This window comes from Bos taurus, chromosome 26, assembly GCF_002263795.3.
Source record: "Bos taurus isolate L1 Dominette 01449 registration number 42190680 breed Hereford chromosome 26, ARS-UCD2.0, whole genome shotgun sequence".
NCBI lineage: Eukaryota > Metazoa > Chordata > Mammalia > Artiodactyla > Bovidae > Bos > Bos taurus.
The window spans coordinates 26015964-26041600 of record NC_037353.1 but is presented as its reverse complement, the minus strand read 5'-3'; the positions used below and the strand labels follow the sequence as shown (position 1 = coordinate 26041600).

General features: G+C 40.7%; 1 protein-coding gene across 1 annotated transcript in view; it reads right to left on the bottom strand.

Moving 5' to 3' along the window:
- Positions 1-25637, bottom strand: part of SORCS3 (sortilin related VPS10 domain containing receptor 3) — a 979390-nt gene that overhangs the window by 140912 nt on the left and 812841 nt on the right. Inside the window, exon 7 of the mRNA NM_001205986.3 lies at positions 23792-23910. Within this exon, the coding sequence (NP_001192915.3) occupies positions 23792-23910 (119 nt within the window). The remainder of the gene's footprint in view (positions 1-23791; positions 23911-25637) is intronic.

Sequence of the window (25637 nt, the reverse complement as noted above, 5' to 3'; positions counted from 1 at the left end):
GCCTGGATTTGGACTTGGGTCTTTAAATTTTGACAATGCCCATTACCCTGTGCAACCCTGAACAAGTCTACTGCAGAGCCTCTCCAAAGAATAGCTAGTTTAGGACCAATTTCCTGAAGGGATTCATCCTGACCCAGATCCTTAGAAATACCAGCATTAAGGAAATCCACACTGGCTTACATCAAAAGCTACCTCCTCAAAGAATCGTCCTCCATCCGGATTTCCCAGCTGGAATGCAGCCTTTCTTTTCTGATTCTCAGGGCTCTCTGTAGCTCTCTTGTTGCACTTATCAGCTGCTGAGGAGATTACTAGAAGAGGGTCTCTTGTATCATCTTTGAGGGGAAACAATATGTCCTGTTCCCATTTGACTGCCTCTTGGTACCTGGCACCCATGTCACAACTCATATTTGTAGAGCGTTTTGCTTTGTGCCATTTGTCTTCATCACTGGACTGAATCTCATTTGGCTGGAGCACAAGCATGCCAGGGAGGTCTAATTATCAATAGATCCCCATGTTAGAATTCAGGGGCCCTGAGGCCCAGACAGGCCCCACTAGATCACCTTGCTGCTAAAAGGTAGGGCTCACAGCCAACCCCCGAACTTCTGACTTGAAGCTCTTTTCATGTTGCTAGGCTGCGTCATTCTGTGTTCACTAAATCAAGATTAGACAAGCGCAAAGCGGAGATAATTGCATGGATTTCTACAAGTGGGTCTTGATTTTACATCAAATACTCCTTTGAGTGGTTGGCAACACCACAACATGGAAAACCAGGGGCCATAAGAAAGACTGCTTTCCTGTGGGACAAGAAGCAGCAGATTACAAGATGTTTTTCCCTATCCGCTGCCGAAACCACAGATTAATTAAAGGTCTGGCCAAATTCACATCGTTCCTCAACCATTAATCACATTCAGACATCTCATTAGGGATATCAGCCCCAATTCTACTACATGTAACACTGATCAGTCAATCAATGTATATACTTATTCAGCACTTTTGTGCCCAGGATGTGTTAGAGTCATGGGCTGTGACCTCATGGAGTTCACCATTTCTTTGTAAAAATAAGCCAAACATGTAAATGTATCAACGGCAATGTAGAATGAATGCCACTGCCATGGTACTCTGAGCATAGCAAAAGCTAAGAAGTATAAAACAGAGAAACCCCTGAAGGAGGAACAGACAAAACAGGTTCTATCTTGAAAGCAGGACTCCATCTTGGGCTGGACTGTGGACTTTGAGCTATGTGCCCTGTATCTATGGAAACGACATACAAACTGGAAAATCAGACCCCCGGGTGGGAGAGCCCCAGGGCTTGTACCTAGACTCTCCATTGCCTAAAAAATACCCTAATTATCTGTGTAACCAAATAGAATCATAAATTCTATTATGCTATTGGGGTATGACCACAGGCCTATTGATAATTGTACACTGTTAACTAACTAGGCTTAAGGCATACGAATCACGGGTTTAAGGCATATGAATCATGGGTTAACTTTGATTGTATCTTTCTTTTCCTTTTTCAGACTAGTTTCAGAGAATCTGGGGAGGTGGGTTTGAGCATGTATACTTTAGGGTATATAAGGTTTTCACAAAAACTGGTCGGGGTCCTTAGCTAAGAGGAGACTCTGCCTTGGGCCCGCTGGTGTAATAAACTGCACTCCGCTATCTGCATTGTCCTTCTGAGTGAGTTTGTTTCCTGGAACACGTGGCTACAACATCCCTACCCCAGAACCACACCAGTTTACTCAACTTTTTCTCATGATCCTTCTAGAATTACAATAACTCAATGCTGGGCACTGTGGAGTCCATACTCATCCGATATCCTTCTATAGATAACATGACTAATACACGGAGATGGAAGAGGGACAGCTGGAAGAGGCCTGAGCTTGGATTGCAGCTCATATCTGCCTGACTCCAGAGAGGCAGGCACAAGCCTTCTGTATCACCCTCCACAGCGTGGTGTGCATGTGTGTGCATACACACCAATAACAAGTGTATGAAAAGTAGAAGTGTTAGTTGCTCAGTTATGTCTGACTCTTTGCAACACCATGGACTGTAGCCCACCAGTCTCCTCTGTCCAAGGAATTCTCCAGGCAAACATACTGGAGGCTGCAGCCATTCCCTTCTCCAGGGGATCTTTCCCACCTAGGGATCAAACCCTGGCCTCCTCATTGCAGGCTGATTCTTTACCGTCTAAGAGTTATTTACACTCCCACTGCCTTAGGAGGAGAGGGATTCTCACATTGAAGGACATCTTTGATGAATGAGGAGATGGATTTGAGGACAGAAAACTAGAGAAACCAGGTCACAGCTGAACTGACCTACACACCAAAGTGAGATGGGGAGAGTAAAGATGGGGTGAACCCGGCCAGAAGAGCTGGAGAGGCAGCAGGACAGGAGATCCACGTGAGTGGATCAATGGTGCTTGACTGGTTCCACAAGAGGCACTTTGGGAGAAGGGCAAGAAACAGTGGGTGTGTGTAGGTTTTATTAAGGGTTTTTGCCATTCAATATCTGACATAAACACTCTGCTTCATTTTTACTTGACACTTTCAATAAAAAGTCTATACTACACTGCTCAATAATCTTATTAAAATTTTATTTGTTTATCTCTGCAGAGGTGGTTCACATCAGGAATGTGATTCCACTTCAAGGAAACATCCAAGAGTTACAGCTGAGTTATCAGGGATTTTATCTTTCTGCATCTTTTGGGGTTACTGACTTAGTTCTTTGTTATGAAAATTTATGAAAAACATCAGAGCAGAAGCTCAGACATGGATGCCAAACTTCCCCCAGCCCATCAGCAATTAGGATTCTTTAGGAAAAAGCACTTAACTGCCCCACACCTCAGTTTCACCTCAAAGCAGATAAAAAACTCAAAATATAGGCCCAACACACATCTGACAAAAAGCAGAGACTCAAAAATGTCACATCTCTGTGCGCCTCATTTCACTTCCTGGTACTTTGGCCACCTCATGAGAAGAGTTGACTCATTGGAAAAGACTCTGATGCTGGGAGGGATTGGGGACAGGAGGAGAAGGGGACGACAGAGGATGAGATGGCTGATGGCATCACCGACTTGATGGACATGAGTTTGAGTGAACTCCGGGAGATGGTGATAGACAGGGAGGCCTAGCGTGCTGCAATTCATGGGGTCGCAAAGAGTCGGACATGACTGAGCGACTGAACTGAACTGAAGATCCTATGCTGTCAGTTTCTTTCTTTTTAAATTTTTATTTTATTTTGGCATATAGCCAATTAATAAAGTTATGACAGTTTCAGGTGGACAGCAAAGGGACTCAGCCATACATGTATGTGTATAGCCATTCTCCCTCAAACTCCCTCCCATCCAGGTTGTCACATAACATTGAGCAGAGTTCCCTGTGAAATACAGGGGCACCCTGCTGGTAATCTATTTTAAATACAGCAGTGTGGACATGTGATCTAACTCCCTCACTGTCCCTTCCCCCACCCTTGCCCCCTGCTGTCAGTTTTTTTTTTTTTTTAATTTAATTAATTTATTTATTTTACTTTACAATATTGTATTTGTTTTGCCATACATTGACTTGAATCCGTCATGAGTGTACATGTGTTCCCCATCCTGAACCACCCCCCCACCTCCCTCCCTACCCCATCCCTCTGGGTCATCCCAGTTTATTTTTGTTGTCGTCATTCAGTGACGCCACAAACCTGTTTTAAGCATCTACTCTGTGTTAAGTTTTCCATGCCTGCTCATGCCCCCTTACACAGTTCTTGATCCAATTTACTTCAGGCAAACAAGGAAGTTTACGTCGTGACTCTTATTTGAACAGCAGAACAAGAGCAGAGATTGAGAAAGAAGGCTCTGGTGTCAGTCTGCCTAGGTCAAACCTCTGTTCCACTCTTTGCTGGCTGTGTGATCTTGGGAAAATGACTTAACTGCTCTGTGCCTCTTCTGTGAAATGGAATTAAGGGCAGGTCTCTCCAAATACAATGTCATAACAATTAAATTCATTAACAATATTCCTAGCTCATACTAGCCTCTCAAGAAATGGTAGCTGATTCTTTATATACAATTGTTTCTCAAAGAACTATAGATTATTCAATACGAGAGAAAATTACATAAGAGATAAAACTTGTGGAGGAAGGGTGAGGACAAATCTTAAGAGAAAAAATGCTTACATAGAAGAGGTACGTTCAGTCCGCTTCACAGGACTCATCTCAGATATTTCAGAGGAAGTAAGAAAGTCATGGATTCTACACCTTCCCTGCCTGCCCCCACAAACACCTAAGAAGCAATTACACAGCGCCCTGAGATAATAAACACAACGTACTAAGAGCCCTGGGATGATTTCTCCACACTGCAGTCTGGAAGCAGTTGCCACCTGGGGCAGGCAGTAAAACTGCAGGCGTTTATTCTGGAGAACCAGACAGAAGGCCTTGGGTATGGCTCCCTCTCCATTCTAATTGCATTCACTGGAATTACCACCACACAGGATCACAAGGTACGCATGCCTTCCAAAACATTTTTCATAGAAGAAAGTGGAAGCAATCTAGCCCAGCCTCGAGAGGTTTCCAAGGCTAGAGGGAGAGAGGGTAAGTGTCTAATTTCATGCTCCCATTACACACAAGCTGGATTAGAAGAAAACAAGGGAGGAAGAGGAGAGAATGGAGATTAAAGAATCAGACAATTTTAAAGCCCAAGAAACACAGTGAGAGAAGAACCAATCAATTTCCTTTTTTTTTTTTTACAACAGATGTTTTGCTTGCAGTTCTGAATCTAACAGCAGTTGATGTAGTAAGGATGAAATAGGAGGAGGAAGAAAAGGAAAGAGCTTAAAAGGAAGGGAGGGAGAGAGTCAGGTTGGCAAACAAGAAGCTGATCCCCAAGGCCTCCCCTCTTCCCAGCTTCACCCTGATAGGTTTTACCCGCTGGGAATAACAGGGTGTCCTGCTGCCTTACCCACCCCCCACCTGAAGGCATTTTTCTCCAGGAAGGCAGGGGTAATCAGGCCCATCCTTTAAACATCTTCATCCTATTACTTTCATAATCAGCTTCTGAAGTTCCGTTCAATAGATGTGGGGTCGACCAGACTGACTGCTTGAACAGCTGCTCGGGCCATGGAGCTATTCTCTCTGCCATTGATCACAAAGACAAAAATCAATCCTGGCTAAGGAGAAAGAAGTTAAAAATAAATTGCAGGAATTGATTTCTGTTCAGACCTTCTGACTCCCAGTTTAGGAAGGGGGAAGAATGAGGATGCGTGAATCCGCCTGTCATGAAAACACTTGACATGTCCCAGCCTCAAAAGCAAAACCAGGGAATGTTTTATACACACACACAAGCACACACATACACAATTTTTCTTAATTTATACTTTTACATTATTTTATTTTTGCCTCCTAATGACTATCAGAGATGAGAATCCATCTAAATCGTAAGCTCCCATAAGACTAGGGTCGGTCTTGTGTCCACTATAACATCTCTACAGTGGGGCGCCGTGATTTGTGAGTAGTAGTAACTGCAGAAAAATGTGTTGAGGGACTGATAGAATTAAAAAAAGAATGAAGTCCGCTCCTTGCTATTATTGGCTCTTACAGTTATGCCTATTTCTGCCCAGATTTCTCACATTTGCAATTATTTTTCTTCTTTATTGTTTTGCTTATGTGTTATCTCCCTCTCTCCCACTAAATACAAACCCTCCCATGGCAGGAACTTTTGGGTTTTTCTGCTGTTTAATTTTTGATCTGCTGCACTATCTCCATACTGAGCCCTCAGTGAATGGATGTGAAAGGAAAGAGAGAAGGATGATTCAGCAACTCTGTTGAGGAATTAGCTGCATCCCAATTTAAATTTTTTTTTTTTTTCTGACACTGGAGAAATGAGTTGGGAAATACCTCCAAATAGTAGTCCCTTCTCTGTGTCTGAATCAATGGACTGCCTGGTAGAGTGAGCAGTCTTGTGGAATTTTACCAAGAGAAGGGAATTTCAGGAGTCATATCATACAGTCCACTGCCTTCCAAACTGCATTCTATGGTATTCTAGAATTCTACAGAGATACTTTAAGAGTGTCTGTAAAAAGGTGAAGAGGAGGCTGGGTGGATGAGAGAGCTGATATAACTCTTCACTCGCTTAGAACAGGATCCATTCCTCCTGCATCTGTTTCACACATTGGAATTCCTTGAACACTGTTGTCTGAAAAGTGGTTCCCACTGTTAAGAACAGCAACAACAAAAAGTCTGAAAGCTCTACTTGGATGCCATCTTACCATTTTGTGATAAGGCAACTGAGTTCCAGGGAGGAAAAATAATGGCCCAAGGTCACAGAGTGAGTTATGGTGAGACCAGACTTAAAGGCAGGAGTACTTGCCACCCCTTCCCCAGCCGCCTACTCCATACCATGGACACTGTCTCCTGCCATGAAACGTTTCTTTTCTTTGGAGCACTGGCTGGTCCTGAAGATGGACTCCTCAAATCAATTTCCTTCTTTGGGAACTGGCTTGAGCCTTGCATTCTCTAGGAAATGCCCCTGATCATATCATGCCTCATGGGTCTTTCTCTCTCTGGGAAGGAGCCTTACATACCTTAGCTGCTTTGAGCATCATTCATGGAGACTGTCAGGCCATCCAGTCCTACCACTTCATCTAAACTAACAAAACTGAAGACAGCCACTTTGTCAGTCTTGTCCACCATTATACCCCTTTCATTGAGCACAGTCATAGGAGCATCTTAAGTGCTCAGTGAATGACTGTTGAATGAAAATGAATGAATGGATCTACCAAACAACACTTCAGTCTCATACAGCCTTGGGTACATAGTAAGCATTCAATCCAATCAAGCTGATTGCTTACCCACTGGCTCCACTACTACAAAACTTCAAGAAGATCTTATTCTGGCTGACCCTGAGGATTTTCAGAATCTGAGTCTTAAAAGCTACTTGCAGAAATCCAAAATGTCTGTTTACCCCATTAGCTAGCAAAGGAGTTAAAACAAAGAGCGATTAAAATTTTTAAACACGGAACCTCTGAAATATATATTCTAGTTAGAATGGTAATGGGGAGAGAACTGGACTTAATAGTCTGCTTCTCAGTCAACAGTCCAACTGCCTTCATTATCAACACTGTTGTTTTACAACAGTGCAATTATCTTTAATAGAAGGCCCCAGAAAAGGGATCCTCCTGGGAGCTGGGCTTAGCAGAGTGTGTGGCAGAGACCTGCAGGAACTTGAAAGGGCAGGATAACAGGGAGACCTGATCGGGTCATGATTCCACAGTTCTTCTGCACCCTGGAATGGAATACGAGAGACACAGTTTCCTGAAATGTATCATGGAGATTGGATCCAGCATCGGAAAGGCGCAAGGCAAGTGGGGAAGGCTGGAGAAGTGTGGAGCTGGGGTGGCAATGATGATTAACCATGTTGTCACTCACCCCCTTGGCACCCCAGCGATGAGCATTTGAATAATCCTCTAAGTGTATCTGAGGGACAACTCTCAGAGATGCAGGCATGATTACCTTGTACTGAATTCCATTAAACCTTTCTTTGGTTAATGATGCAGAAATTTTCTGATCTGAAGCAAAATTGAAACAGATCCTGACAAACAGGCCACTGAACTAGGAGTGGAATGAAGTTTTCCCACCACTGCTATCTACCAAGACAAGGGCAGCATCTGTCTATTTCACCTTTACAGTCATCCAGAAAAGTTACTGAGAATACCAGCATACTCAGTGCTAATGTGAAGATCTTCAGACTGGAGACATGAATGAGAGGATCCTGGTTTGGTTTTGCCACCCTTTATGAACCCAGGCAGCCCTGAGGTCAGATCCTCCTCGCTCTACCATTTATTAAGCTATACAACAAAGAGTGAGACTCTAAAATTTCCTGAAATTCAGTTTCCTCCTTTGCAAAATAAAGATGATGCTATGTACCATACTGAGATCTTATGAAGATAAAGTAGAATAAAGTAAAATAAAATGCACACATACCAGGTAGGAACTTGGCACTAAATAAGCATGAGATCCTTTTCCAACAAAGAGAACAGTTCTTCTAATTTTCTGATTGGTGGGTAAAAAATGGTGCGGTGGCTCGGTGGGAAATCATTCTGAAGAACCACTGCTTTGGAAATAGGAACTTGCAAATTTCCAAATAGCAGAAGAGATTTGAAAGTTGTGGGGCTGATCTCATTCCTTTGAGCTGAATTTAGAAGTGCCTGTGGCCCTGGACAGTATACCAAACTTCCAGATTAGAACACACAGGTTGCATGCAGCCACATGAGGCTCCTGGATAGCAAGACACCGACTGCCACTCTCCCTGTAAGATGCACTGCCCAGCAGACATGTCACCACCCTCCCTCTCATGCCCACGCAGATACTGTTAATTAACAAAATCAGTCTTTCCTACAGTATCACGGTAACACAGTTTTCTATGCAGCTATCACCAATTCTCAGAGGTAACACATAAAATGAAAAAAAAAAAAAATTGACGCCCCTAAACCAGACATATCCCATCCATGTACTACTAAAAAGGCAAATACTTAGGTTTTAATACATAGCTAATCACAGAACAATTCTCTGAGGTTAAGGAAAAACACTCTTTGCTATTTTGGCCTAGCAAGCAACCAGCACTGTATTTAATAACTTCCAAGAAGCCTCAGCAGATCTCCTGGGAAGAAGCAAACTGGATTCACTTATTAGAGACAGGCACAGCAAAGCTTTGAATAGAGTGAAGAGATCGCCATGCCAAAAAGATTGATGGGCATCCTGAAAATAAAGAAACCCTCCCCAGAGCCACTCTGTCTCAGCAGGAGACACTGGGGAATCATCAACATCTGGTTGGTAATTGATGCTCTGCTATAGGAAAAGATGAGAGGGAATGATCACAGGGAAGAAGTGAGCAGAGAGAAGGAACCTAGTGCGGGCCCTGAGAAAAGACCACACTTAAAAGGTGGGCAAAGGAAGAGGCACCTGTGTAGGAAAGGGAGAAGAGACTGAAGGGGTACGGGGAAGAGATGGGCTGCACATTATCAAAAAGGCAAATGAGAGAGGCTGCTTCGAGGAGGAAGGAGTCGTCAGATTAAAAAGCTGCAGATGAATCCACCAATGTCATTATTGAGGGGTGTTGTCCGGATTCCATTCCAAACTACCTTTGATGAACTTGGCAAAGGTAATTTCAATGAAGTGGCAGATGCAGAAGTCAGACTCAAGTGGGTTTAAAAAAAAAAGAAAATGAGAAAAAGGCATAATGAATGTAGACGGAGCTCAAGAAATCTGGTTGTGAATGAAAGATGGGTCATTTACAGAAAGGAGTACAGAGTTCAAAAAAGCCTTGTTCTGTTTTGTTTTAATTTAAGGATGGTAGATACTTTAAAATATTTAAATGCTGATGGAAAATCAGAAAGAGGAATGAATAAGCTACAGTTAGAGGGAACAGAAGAATCAGCAATAAATCCAGGTCCCTGAACAGTTAGAAGAGATGAGAACGGGTGTTTGGATTGAGACATTTTATACAGGAATGAGGGTGATTCTTTCTATTTGTCTTGTATCATCCACCTGATCTGCAATCCTAGATGGATAGTTCAGTTCAGACGCTCAGTCATGTCCGACTCTTTGTGACCTAGATGCATAGTAGGGATTCAAAGAGAGTCTTTCCAAGTGGTCCTGAGTTGGGTTCCCCCCAAAATTAGAGCCTGATACAAAGGCTTTTGTGGAGATTGTTTAGGTTTTATTTGTTTTTCAGAAAGTTTCCTAGGGAACAGGAGGGGTAGAACTAGAAAGCAGGAGACAAGGAGGGAGAGAAAGCCATGCCAAGGTCATTATTATAAGCCACTGGGGCTGCTCTACTGTGCACTCTATAAAGACTCAGGATGAAGCTCAGAATTGCCCTTCTGATGCAGGAAGAGAGGAGTTCTTATCCACTGGCCCATGACTCTGCTTGGTCAAATCATTACAGAGGACCTTGACACCCTTACAATTCAAGGTAGGCACCGGCATCAGAATGACTAAGGGGTCTCTCATTAGTCTCCTACTTAGGAACAAATCAGCCCTAGGACAAAAAACAAGAGGTCCAAAGAGCAGTTGAGACAAGGTGATATTCTTTGCAGTAGAAGATGGAGAGGCTCTATACAGTCAGCAAAAACAAGACTGGGAGCTGACTGTGACTCAGATCGCCAATTTCTTATTGCAAAACTCAGACTTAAATTGAAGAAAGTAGGGAAAACCACTAGATCATTCAGGTATGACCTAAATCAAATCCCTTAGGATTACACAATGGAAGTGACAAATAGACTCTAGGGATTAGATCTGATAGAGTGCCTGAAGAACTATGGACAGAGGTTTGTGACATTGTACAGGAGATAGGATTGAAATCATCCCCCAAAAGAAGAAATGCAAAAAGGCAACATGGTTGTCTGAGGAGGCCTTGCAAATAGCTGAGAAAAGAAGAGAAGCAAAAGGCAAAGGAGAAAAGATATATCCATCTGAATGCAGAGTTCCAAAGAATAGCAAGCAGAGATAAGAAGGCTTCCTAAGTGATCAATGAAAAGAAATAGAGGAAAACAATACAGTGGGAAAGACTAGAGATCTCTTCAAGAAAATTAGAGATACCAAGGGAACATTTCATGCAAAGATGGGTACAATAAATGACAGAAATGGTATGAACCTAACAGAAGCAGAAGATATTAAGTAGAAGTGGCAAGAATACACAGAACTATTCAAAGAAGATCTTCATGACCCAGATAATCACGATGGTGTGATCACTCACTTAGAGCCAGACATCCTGCAATGTGAAGTCAAGTAGGCCTTAGAAGCATCACTACAAACAAAGCTAGTGGAGGTGATGGAATTCCAGTTGAGCTATTTCAAATCCAAAAAGATGATGCTGTGAAAGTGCTGCACTCAATATGCCAGCAAATTTGGAAAACTCAGCAGTGGCCACAGGACTGGAAAAGGTCAGTTTTCATTCCAATCCCAAAGAAAGGCAATGCCAATGAATGTCCAAACTATTGCACAATTGCATTCATTTACATGCTAGTAAAATAATGCTCAAAATTCTCCAAGCCAGGCTTCAAAAGTACGTGAACCAAGAATTTCCAGATGTTCAAGTTGGATTTAGGAAAGGCATAGGAACCAGAGATCAAATTGCCAACATCCATTGGGTCATAGAAAAAGCAAGAGAGTTCCAGAAAAACATCTATTTTGGCTTCATTGAATACGCTAAAGCCTTTGACTTCATTGAATATGCTAAAGCCTTTGATTGAATACTCTAAAGCTTTTGACTGTGAGGATCACAACAAACTGCGGAAAATTCTTGAAGAGATGGGAATACCAGACCATCTTACCTGCCTCCTGAGAAATCTGTATGCAAGTCAAGAAGCAACAGTTAGAACCGGACATGGAACAATGGACTGGCTCCAAATTGGGAAAGGAGTATGTCAAGGCTGTATATTGTCACCTTACTCATTTAACTTACATACAGAGTACATCATGCAAAATGCTGGGCTGGATGAAGTACAAGCTGGATTCAAGACTGCTGGGATAAATATTAATAACCTCAGATATGCAGATGACACCACTGTTATGGCAGAAAGCACAGAGGAACTAAAAAGTCTCTTAATGATAATGAAAGAGGAGAATGAAAAAGCTGGCTTAAAACTCAACATTCAAAAAACTAAGATCATGACATCCAGTCCCATCACTTTGTGGCAAATAGAGAGGAAACAATGGAAATAGTGACAGACTTTACTTTCTTATGCTCCAAAATCACTGCAGATGGTGACTGCAGCCATGAAATTAAAAGATGCTTACTCCTTGGAAGAAAAGCTATGACCAACCCAGACAGCATATTTAAAAGCAGAGGCATTGCTTTGTTGACAAAGTTCCATCTAGTTAAAGCTATGACTTTTCCAACAGGCATATATGGATGTGAGAGTTGGACTATAAAGAAAGCTGAGCACCAAAGAATTGATGCTTTTGAACTGTGGTGTTGAAGAAAATTCTTGAGAGTCCCTTGGACTGCAAGGATATCAAATCAGTTCATTGGGAGGACTGATGCTGAAGCTGAAGCTCCAATACTTTGGCCACTTGATGTAAAGAACTGACTCATTGGAAAAGACCCTGATGCTAGCAAATATTGAAGGCGGGAGAAGGGGACAACAGAGGATGAGATGGTTGGATGGCATCACCAACTCAATGGACATGAGTTCGAATAAGCTCTGAGAGTTGGCGATGGACAGGGAGGACTGGCATGCTGCAGTCCAAAGGGTTGGACATGACTGAGCAACTGAACCATGTCTTTATTGGATTTCTTTTGAAGATCATCTCTGAAACTCTTTCCTTTTTCTTTAAACTCCTGTGTTGTAAATGTATCCCTAATGAAGAAATTGCTATTTATCTAACATTCAAAATCTCTCCCATTAAGACAAAATTAACATCATTTAAAGTATTGCCAAATAGTTTCTCTTTGAATGATTACACTCTATTAATTTCTGCCTCAGGGCTTTTTTTTTTCTTTCAGAAAGATAAAAATTTATTAGGGATATAGTAGCCACATCATAGAGGCTTTTCTACCACTCATGTGGGTGTATAAAGCAGGGTCTTAAACAAAGTATCAAAACCCAAGCAATCTGGGGACCAAGATGCTACAATAAGGTACTCAAGTATCTTGAAAGACAATTAAGTCCCAGAATATCTACAGTTATCTATACACAAAAGTTGGTTTCTTTGATAAGAGTATGGAAGGTTTGTGGGACGAGTTTATCATGCACACATGTCCATATATGAGTTGAAACCATGAATAATTAAAGGATGAATTTGAGGAAAAGGTTAGTAATCTTTTATATGCTAGGCTTATAAAAACCCTTCATTGAGGAGGTGCATACACAAAATATAGTGACGCTGATTTTTGTATGTAGATTAGTCTCTTGAACCTTGCATTTTACAGGGCTTGTTTTCAAAGGATTTCAAAGCCATTATTATCTTGCTTGATCCTCACAACAACCTCCCAATTTAGGCAGAACAACTAGCATGATTCCATTCTACAAAGATCAGGAAATTAAAGCTATGATCATCCAAGTGATTTGCCCAATGTTCGTTCTCTGACTAGTAAGTGGCAGATTCCTGATTACAACCTAGGTCTTTGAGTTCAGGATTCATTTCCCCACATCAGACCACCAGCTTTCAAATCATTAAGTACTTGAGAGGAGGGACAACAACTTCTGTCTCTTACATGCTCCGTTATTTTTATTTCTAGTGGCTCAACAAACATCTGTGATTTGGCTACTTGTACTTGTTAATTGCTAATACTTCTGGATTATCTCAAATAATACATGAGAATAATACAATGGTGCTATTTTTCTATATTTATACACAGAACTCTTAAAAACTAACAGCAACTTATATCCAAACTACCTGCTGGCTTCATTGTACTATTGGGATTATATGAGAACCACCCGTATGTATGGCATTGCTCCACTCTCAGATTTTCTTGCTATGGAGGGGTCTTCTCTACACAATGTCACCAGCAGATGAAAGTGGCATTAAGTAGCAGAAAGATCTACACTAAATTACTGGTTTCCTTGTGGATATGGAAAAGGACCTGGCAGGCTGGGATGGCCTTCCTTCCTTTGAATTTTTGGCTTTGTCCACCCCTATAGAGTACTTTATTTGTATCTTAATTATGGATTTTTTTATCTTATACTTTAGACATTTGAAGATAGGTCAATATCATACATTCTTTTTTTAAATTCAGTTGCATGTAAAATTAAAGCATTCAATGAGTGGCTGAATTCATATTACATTCAGGGCTACCTCCTGTGCCAGGAGAGGAAAGGACCAGGCTTCATATAGCTTAGTTAAGAAACATACAAATCTCTTGGGATGACTTATTAGGGTGTGGCTCCTGTTCTTTAACACACTCCCTAAGAGCCAGGGTATGAATCATATCAATGAAGGGATTTTACTGCTAACCACTGCTGAGCTACCTGTTCTCGAAGATAAACTCCAGAAAATCTATTCCATAAGGAGAAAAGACAGGATTTCCAAGCATCTTGGTTCAGAACACAGAAACCAACTCATCTCTCTCTATCCCGCCCCGACAGAGGAAAACTGATTTCTCTTTTATCCATGCGGAACTAAGGCATTTCAGGCCGACACTTTCCCATTAAAACAAGGGCTCTTCTGGGAAGGATTAACTCCTTTTGATTTCAGTACAAAGCCCTAGGCCCTGGGCCCCCTGCACAGAAAAGGTGCTGACCGATGAACACGTTTCACAGCTTCCTGTGCATCTCCAGCTCAGCTTCCCCAGCAGCAGGAGATCACACAGCAGGTTCCCTAAGCAAAACCATCAAGATGGCTACCTTTACCTCTTTGTCGATGAAACAGTAAAAGATGAGGCAGAATGTTTGGGGTCTCTCGAAACTGTAGGAGATGAGTGAGTAAGTACATGGACCCTTCTCCATACAAAATACAGGATCAATGCTAATAATGTGTCTACAAAAAGGCATGGAAAGTTTGCCTGTAGAGGGGCATATGAGAGAGGGTGAATATTTTATGCAAAATTAATATTATGAGAAGTACATTATGAAGAGGTAAGCTAGGTTTTGGGTTATTCAACCCGCTCTCTCAAATGTCTGTACATTTGTATATAATGTATATAATGATTCACTTGTGGGTAAATAATTATGCCTCAAAAACACACACCTCATTTATGAATATGAAGAGACAGATGCAGGCCTGGATATTACCTGAATTCCTAGTGCTTCAGTTGTCCTCACACAAAAAACACCTGACCTGGATCTACACAGTCAGCAGCTACAAAAACATCAGTGGATTTCAAACATTTCTAAGTGGCAGATTCCTCTTGCCAAATAAATGTACTAAGAACCATGATACACAGAGCAAACAAAAGCAGAAATACACTTTTAAGGAGGGACTAAGAGTCCTGGAATCCCAGCCTCCCAGACAACCTCTTCCATTTTTGTTTGCATCAAGAGAAGTTTTCTAAGAGCCAATGTACAAACTACCAAGAAACACCTGGGCACATAAAGGTATGAAAGACTGAAGGGGTAGACTTGTCTCCTTTTCATCAAGGCTTTGTTTGCTTTCCCCCTTTGGAGTTCTACCTCTGGTGGCACAAAACAAAATGTAAGATATCAATACTTTAAAAAGCTAGCAAATTTAAGTGGTAAGTCCCTTAGAATTGTGAAAAACCAAAGCCACTTAACACCCATACTGCTGTTATTTAGCTCCTCAGGTCATCGGCAGAGAAGTAAATAATCTGCCTTTACAAATCTCCCCTTTGGAAGTCCAATATGGAAGGAGGACAGACCCCGTCAGTGGCAGCATAATCCTCAGTGTCCAGCTCTGCCTTAGGAAGACTCCACGGGGATGGCACCCGTGAGCGCTGGGCTGGACCCAAGCCTGGGTGAGCTACAGCTGTTTCTCCCAAGACTGTTCTTTGGCAGACTTCTAGCTACTGTGGGAAGAATACAACCTATCCCAAACCCATGATAGTTTGATCAGATACAAATCTGTGGGTTCAAACTTTGGAGGCTGCTGGTGGTCTCTGAGGGTTTGCTGCTCTGACAAAAACGTCTTCTGTAGCAGCTTTATCTCAACAAACAGAATGAGAAATCTTTGCTCTTTCCTTGCCTCAGAGGTTGATATTCATTCACTAAAGTGCAAATCTTACCTTTTCCACAAAGCCCTTCCTATCTATTCAACTATCAAGCAAAAATGTAAAAAAAAAAAAACCTGAATAAATAGAAGAGAGGTGCCAAGTCATCAAAAATGACCAGTGGTGAGGAAACAATATCATAGAGCTTAATTGGAAGCTGCTCAAACAGACACAAAAATTAGTTTTGAAGTTTTTAGCAGCTGTGAAGAGGGAAAAACAAAACTACCAGTGTCTAATGAGAGGAAACAGAAAAGGTTTGCCTCTCCAGGACAGTTTTCTAATTTATTTTCCAGCCACTTCATTTCCTCCCGCAATTACAACTGTCCTTAGACAGAGGTCCTGATACACTGTGGTCTCTCACTTCCTTCATTTTACCCCTGCCTCCCCTGCCTGCAATACCCTTTGTCCTTCACCTGTCTAACTGATACTTACAGCCCAGCTGCCAGGAAGCTTGCACTGACCCAGGGCAGGGTGAAGAGCTCTTCCTCACTCTGAGAGCAACATGTGCTTCCCACAAATACATCTCTTATCACACTCGATTATATTTGTTTCATTGTCTGTTTTCCCCACTGGGCTGAATGTATTTTCATACATTTAAATGAATGAATATAAAAAAGACACTGAATAACATAATGGATAATTCCTGGACAGCAGTTCTATAAAGATACAGAGACATTCTACAAATGGTCATTTCTTATGCAGTGAGCAATTGCCAATTACCCTAAGTTGTCTTCTATTGTTAGTCAGAGAAACAAGACTTCCTTGCTTTTTAAAAAGATAACTAACTACACTCCCTAGGAATGAGGATGGTGTCTTATCTTCTCAGTTCAGTTCAGTTCAGTTTAACAAACATTTATTAAGCACCAGTCACTATGCCAAGTGCAGAAAAAACACTGATGAATAAGACATAGTCTCATTCCTCTTAAAGTTTACAGAACTTGTTGCAGGAGGCTTAATGCACATAGATAAGTAATCAGCATAGGATCTGACTGAGGGTGTCAGGGAAGATACCCTATAGGAGGCATTGCCCAAGTTGAATCCTAAAGATTGAGTTTGTCTGATAAAGGAACATTCCAAGCTGGGGAAAACAAAACAAGAAAAGCATATTAGGCAAGAAATGACATAGTGCAAAAATGACATGGTGCATGAATAGAGACTAAAATACTTTATTTTTATTGAAGTGTAAAATATGAAAAAGAAAGTACATGGGGGACAGTGTTGGGAAAGGAATTCACACCTGATTCATTCCTGATGCAGTAGGCAGGATCCAGATCATAGAAGACCTTACAGGCAATGTTAAGGAAATTGGATTTTAACCTATAGGTGATGAGAAGCCACTGAAGGCAAGGACATTGATTTTTATTTTAAATAAATTACTTTGGAAGTAGTGTTGTGAACTGATTGGAGGTGTGCTGATCTGGGAGTAAGAAAATCATTTACTGCAACCTTTCAGAAAATATAAAAGGGTTTATAAATGGTTTTTAATAGCCAAGTAATAAAGATGCTTCCCCCTATTCTTTCATAAATCATCCTGGAGCAACAAGGAAAACATGCAAAAAGAAAAACACAAATTCTATACTTAAGGAAAATATAACCCTGAAACACTATACGTGGAAATGAAGCCAAAGGCTGTGAAGGACAAACAGGGTACAGGCAGGCACCAGAGCAAAAATGCCTGCAGCTACAGTCTTAGATCAAGCTAGAGAGAGAGTTCTCTAAAGATATTTTCAAAGGAGCAAAACTAACAACCTATTACTTGGAACAAAGGAATTGTAGCCCAGGAACTGGCAGTGGAAACGTTCCTGGAACTGGTTGGTGACAAGGAGAAGCTGGAGAGGTATGGCTGGATAGAGAAACACTCAGGTGGTTTTACCTTATAAGAAAAACCCACTAAAAGACTAACACTATTTAGTTTTATGGGCTTCCTTGATGGCTCAGTTGGTAAAGAATCCACTTGCAGTGTGGGTAGACCTGGGTTTGATCCCTGGGTTGGGAAGATCCCCTGGAGAAGGAACGGCTACCCACTCCAGTATTCTGCCTGGAGAATTCTATGGACTGTATAGTCCATGGGGAATAATTTAGTTTTATACAAACTCACTGAGAACCAAAGGGGACTCTTATTAAGCTGAAAAAGAACCTTGATCAGAGCCCTGATCCCCAAGATGAACCTCTTCAAATAGTTCAACTGCAAGAGCTCATATCATTTAAAAAATAGATAACAATAAAAAACATAGAGATGGAAGAATACATGGGTTATAAAACAACAAAATTAAAGAAGAGAGGAAAAAGAAAAACAGAGCAGATATAGAAAAAAAAAGTGTGATCACACTGGTTAATTTTAATGATTCAAAATAACTCACATGATGAGATCACCATTATAAGAGAAGAGGTCAAAGCCTAAATACAAGAGCTCAGGGGAGATATGTTGAGACAACAAAAATAGATAAAATATAAGCTGGCAAAGCACATGAAAAAAACTTAAAAACAACAACAGCAAAACAGGGAGAGAGAAGCCTGTGTGTGCTAGTCACTCAGTTGTGTCTGACTCTTCGACCCCATGGACTGTAGCCCTCCTGGCTCTTCTTCCATGGAATTCTTCAGGCAAGAATACTGGAATGGGGGAGTTTCCTCCAGGGGATTTTCCCAAACCAGGGATCAAACCCAGGTTTCCTGCATTGCGGGCAGATTCTTTACCATCTGAGCCACCAGGGAAGCCTGGACATGGCTAAATACTCATTCAAGGATAGTATGAATAAAACTGTTTCTATAAATCTCATTTTGCTCACACTGGAAGAAAAAAAAATCTATATCTCCCCTTTGCTTTTCTTGTCCATTGTACACATTCTAGGTGTCTAGAAGAAAGAGAGCCAAAACACAGAAACTTTTGAGTAATTAAAAAGGAAGGAGAAATTGAGCCAATTAAATGAGACATATTCCAGCAGAAAGAATCAGCATAGTATTACCAACCATAAAACATACACCAATAAAATAAAATAGTATGCAAATATATATATGCTAAGTCGCTTCAGTCATGTCCGACTCTGTGTGACCCCATAGACAGCAGCCCACTAGGCTCCTCTGTCCCTGGGATTCTCCAGGCAAGAATACTGGAGTGGGTTGCCGTTTCCTTCTCCAAGGCATGAAAGTGAAAAGTGATATGATCTTTACATATCAAGGGTGAAAAATACATAAAGATGCATAGAAAGCAAAAATGTGAGACTAGCCCCAGACAGTAACATTCCATAAGTTAACAAAACAAAGTTCTCATGGAAAGTAAATAACACATAAGTTTTATACTTAAAAGATAATATTAAAGCATAAAGGGGATAAACAATCATATGTTTGGCATTCAAGAATTCATCTTTATTGAAGACTTTACTAAATGACAAATTTCAGACAACCAAGAGATAAATGGGAAACTCTAGTAAAAGGACTGATGGTGAGCACTGAATTCATTTACCTATAAAATTAAAATAAAAATAAATGCAGGAATTCTGGGTTGAGCAGAATATAAATGTTCCAAATGATTTAATTAGCAAACTGAGGTTGTATAGAAGGGAGATAGAAGGCGATCATAAACACACATACTATTTTTTCTACCTGTTTTCAACAGTGCTTAATAAAATATTTAAACTAATAGAAAATTGCATTTCAATATAGGAAAGCAAACACTAAAAGATAATATAACCAATCAAAACTGGGTGGTAGAGGAATTAAAGAGAAAGCGGAAGAAAGGCATGGCAATGCACTAACTTTTAAACTGCTCACAGGAGGAAATCAATAGACTATACAAAATAGAAGATATGCTATACTCTATAACATCATATTCATAAATCTTAGAACAAATATTCAAAATCCTCAAAGAAATACATATGCAGGGAAGCAAAGAAAACAGATTATATAATTTTTTAAAAATAAACAATTATAACTAAAAACTAAGCATACACTGTCAGAACTAAGATATATCTCTCACATTGGTCAAAATCAACCCTCAAACCCACCTATGAGGAGGAAAGGACTCTGATTAAGTATTGATGGGCAACCTACTTACATCTGTACGTGCAGTATGTATTATTGTTTACCTGCAACTCATTGATTTTATTTCATCTTACCTGATTGATAGTTGGAAATAACAGCATTTAATCTGTGTTTACTTCATTATTAATGAAATTCAATGTTTTGCTCAAGAGCACTGGTCTTTTGTATTATTTGTATTAGGGAAGTAGAATAGGGAAAAGGAGTCCAAAATGGCGGTGGCTAGAAGACAAGGAAGGTCAAAGAAAGGTCCGAGGACCAGAGTGAAGACTTCAGGCAGAACAAACAGCAGTTCTGGCTAAGCCCAATTTGCATAGGGCAGGCCCAGGTGGAGGAAAAACATATAAGAGGAGGAGCCAAAGCGCTTTCTCACGGACTCTCTCTCCCGTGTGCTCTTTTCTTTCTCTCTCTCTGTCTCCTGCTATCTTCTAAATGAAATGGAGCTGTAACACTGATTTGCCTAAGAGCTGTAGCACGGTTTGTCCAAGACCCGAGAGCTGTGATGCGCCAAGGGCTTTAATGTCCGTTGCTCCAAATCTTTGTTGTGACGAGACAAAGAACCGAGGAACATATACTCGCGTGACATCTGGAGCATTGTTATTTTACTGTTTCCCATTTCTTTCTTTTTATTCAGTAATAATAATAAACCCTTAAAAACCCTTCAAGACTCTGTGGAATCTACCAGCCTATGCCTTTCTGATGTCATCTCTAAACTTCCCAAGTCTCATTTGCCACTTTCCTTATCTCCTTGAGCTCTATATATTGGAGTACCCAGTGGCCCAGTCTTTAGATCTCTTCTCTTCTCTATCAACACTTACTCCTTTGGTGACTTCAATGTTGTGGTTCAAAAGTATCAATGCACTGACACCCTCCCAATTTATATCCCCAGCCCCTACCTTTCCACCATTCCTGCTTCTAAACTCAGCCTCAAATTTCTACCTGCCTACCCCACATCTGCATCAGGGGCTCAAGAAAACACAGAGCACAAGAGACCTGGCTCCTCCTCCCCCTCTGACTGCAGACTCTGGCCATTCTCTCCCTGATCACCAACCAAAGAGGTCTCCCCAGGTCATCCTAAATAGAAGTATCTACAGACCCCCAAAATTCATGGCCCCTCATTTATTTTGACCCATAGCACTGCCATTATCTGATATATTCTATAACTAAATTAATAGATGGTATAGAAGATAGATAAAGAGAAAGCAACATTTATATAACATTGTTTTGGTGGTTTATAGATTTGATTGACAAATGTCATCCTCTTAGCAACCCATGAAGTAGATAATACAATTTTCCTCTTTTTATAGATGAGGTAAAGATCATTCAGCTGTTTGGCAAGGGGCTGCTGTCTATGGGGTCGCACAGAGTCGGACACAACTGAAGTGACTTAGCCGCAGCAGCAGAATAAATGCTGGCTGTCAGGCTCTAAACTACAGGTCATTAGCCACTACCCTTCATGGCCTTTCATATCAGTGTGTGTGTGTGTGTGTGTGTGTATATACAGACATATATATATATATATATATACACACACACACATCATCTACATATTTTTCCTGTCTCCCATTAGCATGTAAAACAGGAACTCTATTGTGTTTAATATCTTACCCCAGCACTTAAAACAGGGGGTTTGCAATGTAGTACAGAATCAATAAATTTTATTGAATAATGGAACTCATATCTCTTTCAAAAGAAATTTTAATACTGATCAAAGAGAAAAAAATTCTATTGGTTTCCAGAACAATAATATTTTTTTTTAAAAAAGAGTATTTCAGAACATTTAGAAAACAAATATAGATATTGGCCTGCAGTTACAGAAAACTTTATGCAATACAAGGAAATGAAACCCAAAAAACTGAACATTTTAAGTTCTAAGTCATATTTCCCAGAAACAATTCTGCCATGTTCATCATTTTATGCAGTATTAGCATTAAGAAAAGGGCAAAAAGATTGGTAAATTCATAAATCATCCCTGTGCTTTTACCTTAAAAAAGTAAACACTGAGAAAACAATAATAAAGCCTTAAACTGGGGACCATAACAATGGGAATAGAATGAAAGGAAACACCTGAGAAATGACTAACAGTGACATCAGCAGAGGCTGTGGGTTCATTTAATTTTAACTGATGACATCCAGGTTTCTACCTTGAATGATCTGGCAGAGTAACTCAACTCAACCACCAACTACCCTATCCTGAGGGTAGTTGAAATTCAAAGGGGACATGGCAATTATATTTTACCTATGTAATAGCTACAGTGAGACGGCTGTTAGATATGTAGGTCTGCTGTACATGATACACATCATAGCACATTCACTTAAGAGTTATCAGCACATGGAGAAGGCGGGCGGGGTGGAAGGGGTGGGTGCTGGTGGAGCTGGTGGTGGTGAAGAAGGTCAAAGCAGAAAGCTAGGGAACACCTAGTGTAGTGCCTACTGCTGTGTATTGTGGATTGTATGTATTCAATAAATGTCTATGAAGAAGAAAACTATAGTATCAATGACCTGCCAAAATTTAGAAAAAAAATTCCTAAAATTCTGGCTTTTAATTAAGCTGAGAAACCAGTGAGTTTTACTCACTGGTTTTTTTACTCTCTTTTACTCCCTCTTTCAAGTTTGTTTTTGAATGGCTGGCTACTTTTGCTGTGTCATGCATGCATGTGTGCTAAGTCACTTCGGTCATGTCTGACTCTTTGCGACACTATGGACCATAGCCCACCAGGCTTCTCTGTCCGTGGAATTCTTCAGGCAAGAATACTGGAGTGGGTTGCCACGGCCTCCTCCAGGGGACCTTCCTGATCCAGGGATCAAATTGGTGCCTCTTATGTCTCCTGCATTGCCAGGAGTGTTCTTTAGCATGAGTGCCACCTGTGAAACCTCTCCTGTATCATATTAGACCTCAAAAATCTATGCAGCTAATTTGTAAAAAAGGAAAAAAAAAGTAACTGCTACGTGTAGAGTCAATCAATAAAACAAGTAGTCATTGAGCATCCTTGATTTGCAAAGACATCTTGTTAGGGTGAAAGTTCAGTGTAAAATGTGTGTATAAAACATTGTCCCTATTCTCAGAGAGTGCAAAACACAATTTGGAAATAGACAACTCCACTAAGACTGAAGTAACAATGCCTAATAGCCTATGTGCTAGAGGAACAGCAGATAATAAGAGCTTCACAATTTCAAGGAAGAGTCGTACCCAGCTTGGAAATACACAGAAGGTCTCACAGAGAAGATAGTCCTGCTATGGACAGAGAGGCCAGGAGTGAGGCAGAGAAAACTCAGGGAAATTTCAAAGGGCAAAGGTTCCTAAAGGAAGCAGTCTGGAAAACAATGGACTGGAGAAAGTTGGAAAGGCGGGGGTTGGGGGAATCAAACTTGCCCTCAAATACAAGTATGATTTATCTCAATAACATACACACACACACACACACACACAGAGTCCATCACTCAGTAGAGCATCTTCTTTTCTTTTCCCTCATTTTAAAATCTATTTTGCACCTCCTTCCAGTGAAACTCAAAATCTAAACCAAGGCTTCCCTTGCCTGACTAAAAATGTTAGTTACATCCAGTTTTCTCTAAGAGTCATAGAGTTCTTGGAGTCAAGAACTTGGGGCTTCACATTTGAGGGGGTAGTAGGCACTGGAAAGGAAGGGGAAGATTTAGTGAGACCTAGATTTTCACAGAAATAAAATCCTAGAGAGGCTTAATTTCTTGGAGATTTTCATTCCCACATTAGACAAGTCACTTTGGACAGAAATAGAATGTGGCTTTGATAAATCACTTATCTCATCTCTGATTACTCATTTCTAATGAGACTTGATTCCAAGTAATCTCAAACCCCAGCCCAAGTCCTGGTCATTTCAACATCCCATTGATAGAATAAAACGGCAATTTCACCACAGGATTCAGAGGGCCACTAAAGTTCCCTGTAACAATAATGACCCATAACCCCAGAAGTCTGGGGTTTCCCCAGGGGACTGGGTACCCAAAGCAAAGAAAGGACAGCACCCCAGCTCCACATCTTTACAGCCTCTGGAAAGCCATCCTCATATTCCTAGTGATCAGTTGGACTTCACCCGTGCATCTTCCCTCTACCAGTGATGGTGCGTCTGGACTCACCTGAATGAATATATATTCATCCTGGACCACCAGGGAACTGATGTCGATGGAGCGGGCAAAGGGCCCACTCCGAGTAGTCTCAGCACATTCCTGGATCCTGCAGGTGAGGTAGTGAGCATCTGAAAGGGGAGGGAAGAGCGACACTTAGACACAGGGGAAAATGGTCAGCAAAGCTCTCAGCACACAGAGCTTTACCTCCTGGAAACAGGGATGCAATTTAAAACAACCATTCTACTGCATTTTCTCGTCCACAGAATTTGTAATAATTTTTTTAAAAAGAATATCTAGTTCAGGCAAGGGAGCAGGAAAGAGTTAATTTTATATCCTACCAGTTAAAGAGAAATTGGTACAGATTTCTGGAGGAACAAATTTGAAATATCTATCAGAATTTTAAATGTACATATCTTGTACCAATAATGCAAGTGATGTTTTCTAGAGAAATGTTCATATATCTTCACAAAGAGGCAAGGGCAAAAATGTTCATTGTGGTATTGTTCACAGCAATGAAAAACCAGAAGCCGGCTAAATGTCCGTGAACTAAGGAACATTTAAATAATCAAAGGTACAGATGCTACAAAGCACCACACTGCGAAAAAAGAGACTTCCCAGATGGTGGTAAAGAATCCACCTGAAATGTAGGAGACACAGGTGACGCAGGTTCGATCCCTGGGTCAGGACGATCCCCTGGAGGCGGCTATGGCAACCCACTCCAGTATTCTTGCCTGCAGAATCCCATGGACAGAGGAGCCTGGCGGGCTACAGTCCATGCAGTTGCAAAGAGTCACACACAACTGAAGCGACTGAGCACACACGATCACCCACGGCATGATCCAATGGATGAAAAAAAAAAATCAAATAAAGATGTCTTTATAAATATAGGTTTGTGCCATAACTGCATAGAAATAAAATGTTTTAAAGAATACCTACACAAATGAACTATGATTAATTCTGGGGAAAGGAATGGGCTTAAGGAGACAGAGTTGAAGTGGAGCCTTTCCTTTTTATATTATACACACCTTTATTTTGTCTACAATAAGAATATATTTACTTATTATATACTTGTAAAATCTTCCTCAATCAACCCCTGAAATCTATGCACTGAATGAGAAATCCAGGAGTCCACAGGTGCGTTTCTATAAAGAAACCTCTGCATACACTTGCTTTAAAAATAATGGTGTTTAAAAATAAATGGGTCAAAGTAAAAAGTAGAGATCACTTTAGGGTTAAAAGCAGAGAACTCTTTGTTATTGTCTAAAATGACATGCATTACTACATACATCTAATGCATTTTCCCACTTAAATATGTACACAGGTGTGCATGAGTGCTGGAGGCGACATTGGAAGGCGTGGTAAGCAGCAGAGACAAATGAAGGCAAAACTTTAAATGAACAAAAATTTATAATAACTGAGTTTATAACAAGGGCATTTTAAACTATCCCCAATTCATGTTCTTTAATTAAGTGATTGATGGAATGATCTAGCAAGTACTCCTTGTGTGTAAATAACGTAGTGGATATTATTTTAAAAGCACCAGGAATATGGCAGTGAGTGAGGCAGAGATTTTCTATTCTGAAAGGCCCTGCTGTCTAAGAAGGGGTTCACACATATCTGTAGGTAGCTATTACACACATTTATTAATTAACACAATGCTAATTTAACAAAGAAACATGTTTTGGTAGGAAATGAATTCATTACATGTGACAGCCCTACTTTTCAAATGTCTATATCTGGGCAAAGTCAATTTGCTTTGGTATCCTACACCCAGACACATCAAACACTGATTTCATTCTCTCCATCAGCAGTCTCATCATCTGCCCAGCAGCTCAAGCCTCTTCACTTTTCTTTC